Source organism: Galeopterus variegatus, unplaced genomic scaffold, assembly GCF_000696425.1.
Source record: "Galeopterus variegatus unplaced genomic scaffold, G_variegatus-3.0.2 Scaffold7465, whole genome shotgun sequence".
Taxonomy (NCBI): Eukaryota; Metazoa; Chordata; class Mammalia; order Dermoptera; family Cynocephalidae; genus Galeopterus; species Galeopterus variegatus.
In genome coordinates this window covers 14,858-18,201 of record NW_007733576.1, presented here as the reverse complement: position 1 = coordinate 18,201, position 3,344 = coordinate 14,858, and the positions used below count along the sequence as shown (strand labels likewise).

The following is a 3,344-nucleotide window of genomic DNA, read 5'->3' as shown; positions in this document are numbered from 1 at the left end:
CCTCTCGGCGGGGATGCCGATGCGCATGCAGTTGGCCGCGTCGGGGCTCTCGGGCACGGGCAGCGCCTCGCACTTGGGCAGCTGCAGCCGCATGAGGATGAGCGGGTTGGAGCGCGCGATGGTGTACTCCTGGCGGCACAGGTCGCTCTCCAGCACCTCGCACTCGTCGCGGCACAGCTCGCGCGGCTTGGGCGCCCGGGAGCGCGCGTCGCACAGCGGGAACACGAAGTGGCAGAAGGACGGGATGGCGAACTGCGAGCACTGGTCTGACAGGTGCGTGGAGGTGCCGATCATGGTGAAGGCCGCTGCGGGGGTGCGAGACCCGCGGTAGGAGTGGGTGGGCGCGCCCCGCCCCGGGTGCCCACTGCCAACACCCTGGCACCCCAACCACCCAGCCCGGCACCCTCAACTCCCCACTCGGAGCCCCAAACCTGATGGCCCACCTGACCCCCAAGCCCGGCACAGCCAGCCCCTGCCCTGCACCGGACTGCCCACTCCTCAGCCCCCCCCCCTGTGCTGTCCCCCGCCGCCCTGGCGAGCTCGCGCAGGGCACCACCGTCCGCTCTGATGTGCAGGCGACAGACAGATCCCAAAGCCATCTCCCTGGGACCTGCTGCTTGAGCGGGGCTCTGGGGGCCCGGGGACCTGGGGGCCTGGGCTGGGGACTGCGGGGCGGAGAGCGCGAGGCTCGTGGACCGCAGCTGGCGGTCTGAGACGCCGGGGTCGTGGTGGCCGGGGGGACGTGGGGAGCCACCAGGGCAGGGTCACGGATCTGCGTGTGAAGGCGGAGGCCTGGAGCCTGGTCGGTGGCTGGATATCAGAGGACGGAGGGCGACGCGAGTGCACCCGTGAGAGAAAGGGGCGGGGGTGCAGGGACAAGCTCGGGGGTGAGGGCGCGCAGGGCAGGCGGGAAGGTGCCATGCAAGGCGTCAGCCGGCCCGCTGCCCACCGCCCCAGCTTTACCTGTGAAAGAGCAGCTTACAAAGACTGACCTTGGGCTGCTGAAGAAGGGGAGGCCCCCTTGTCTACACACCCCACTGGGGCTGTGTCCTCCAACAGGGGAAGAAACCCCCAGGAGGTGGGAATTTGGTCCCCGGTACCTGCGCCCCAGCTCTCGCCACGACTTCCACGCCCTATGCCAGTGCGGCCAGCAGGTGGCGCTGCCGCCGCCCATCCATCCCTGGGAGACGCTCCAGGGCACCGGTGGGAGCCGCTGGTGGGGGAGGCCAGATGTTTTCAAAAAGCCCCATATCTAGAGAATCCTCATTCTAAACTTTTCTCTAAAAACTGCTGTAAAATCAGGCTCTTGGATATTTGAGGTGTTTGATCCTTTAAACAACTCCTCAAGCAATACTTGAGGGATAATCTTGCCTTCACCAACCAGCAGGATGCCAAACCAATTCTGGTCTGTAGCTAGCATTTAATAAGACGATCAGATCAGACTAGAGCATGTCAGAGTGTGTGGATCATGTTAAGGGCTGTAACTAACTTGCTTCTTTAATGAAATAGAACTCAAGAGAAAAATCCAAGTTCGCTGCTTTTATGGAAGGGGAGTCTTTCCCCCCATAACCCATTTCAGTTCTGTGAAACACATGTATGTGTCCACCTGGTCACGATGTGAAGTCTGCCTCTCACACTTTTTACTGTGTGTTGTGTCAGAAAGTATTCCAGTGACAGGTGCCAACATTTTCCAAACAGTCTCCCACTGGACCAGGATGGCTTGTGGGTTCTCTGTGTCTGCTGAGTGCCCTTCCACTTCTCACCAGACTCCTGGACCTGTCCTCAGGGGCTCTGTACCAGCATGGGCCAGGCAGGCTTTTCCATGACTGTGGACTTTGGCCCTTTGGTCTGAGTGTGTCTGCTGAGTGCCCTTCCACTTCTCACCAGACTCCTGGACCTGTCCTCAGGGGCTCTGCATCGGCATGGGCCAGGCAGGCTTTTCCATGACTGTGGCCTTTGGCCCTTTGGTCTGACGGTGACCTGAACTTAGGAAGGCATGTCAATGACACCAGGTGAGTTCCTACCTTGGGTCCTCATTCTCACCCATCACCAGGGCAGTACCTCCGTTGTCCCCACCAGACTCTCTCGAGAGTCCTGACATGAGAGATTATCTGGTGTTTCTAATCTGCAGCCGGTGTCAAGCACTACCATGTAGAGAATCCAATTTATGCAAGGTGCTGGGGCACCAGCCATCATCACAAGATTTTTCCTTGTTCCTTATGGGGTCTGGAGAGAACAATGTGTGTGTGTTTGTGGGGAGAATAGGGACAGGAGGAGGGGCACCTTGCAGGACTTTGGTCTCATTCATTTTCTTACTTCCAAAGGGCTTTCCCCCAAGGAAGACCACATCAATGTGTTAAAGTCAGTGCACTGAGCACTGACAGGCAGCCAGAGACACGAAGTCCTAAAGAGACTGAGGATCAGCAGCTTCAATTCCTAAATGACCTGCACATTTCTCAGACTCTGAACCAGGTACTGAGTGCCTGGCTTTGTCCTCTGGAAACTGAGGACTGACACAGCCTGTGTTCACTGCAGCGTCCCCACCAGCGATGACCTGCAGCCTTCTCTCCCAAACAGCTACAATCAGGTGCGTGTACCTCTGGACCAGCCCCAGCTCAGAGAGGGCCCAGGAGTCAGGAAATGCAGAGAAAAGAAGCCATGCGGAGTGAGTGTGGCCAGCCCGGGACAGGAGGCCCCAGCACTGTAGTGAGGACAGTGCTTTGGACCCACACGGTTTGGCCAAATCAAGAGTGCAGAAGTATATTCTAAGCAATGTGCACTTGCTAAATAAACATCCATCTGAAGACATTTAGGGCAAATCATGTTAGCAATTGCAAGTGCTTCCAAAAAAGGGCTCTGATTTTCTACTGCAGGGGAGATGGAAGAGGGACTTGCTATCCATGCCACTAACTGATAAAACATACAAGTGGCAGTGGTCTGTGGGGTGACAGGTGGCTGCACACATGCTTATGGTCTCAGGAGAAAGGTCTGTGGCTCCTACCTGTAATTCGGTTTTCAATCTCCCCCTGCATCTGGAGAGAGTCCACATAAATGGTTCGGTTCCCAATGAAGCGTGCACAGGCGATTCCTCGGTAAGGCTGGCAAAATCCATCCTCGTGGTAGTCGTCCCTGGAAAAACACAAGAAGTCTGTAAGTGCACTGGGAGGTGCTAAATATTTCCAATGATTAAAAAAAAAATCCAGCATTTTACCATCCTTCAATTTCGTTACTTGGTATTTACCCAAATGAGTTGAAAAATTAAGTCCACACAAAAACCTGCACATAAAAGATCATAACAGCTTTGTTCATAATTGCCCAAACCTGGAAGCAACCAAGATGTCCGT

The 3,344-nt window shown here is 56.3% G+C and overlaps 1 protein-coding gene across 1 annotated transcript in view; it reads right to left on the bottom strand.

Moving 5' to 3' along the window:
* The window catches only part of ROR2 (receptor tyrosine kinase-like orphan receptor 2), a gene marked incomplete at its 5' end in the record, with an annotated part of 15,140 nt that extends 12,011 nt beyond the window's left edge, over positions 1–3,129 (bottom strand). Inside the window, 2 exons of the mRNA XM_008591984.1 lie at positions 1–305; positions 3,002–3,129. The exon at positions 1–305 is cut by the window's left edge and continues 10 nt beyond it. Coding sequence (XP_008590206.1) covers positions 1–305; positions 3,002–3,129 — 433 coding nt within the window. The remainder of the gene's footprint in view (positions 306–3,001) is intronic.
* Between the last annotated feature and the right edge of the window lie 215 nt (positions 3,130–3,344).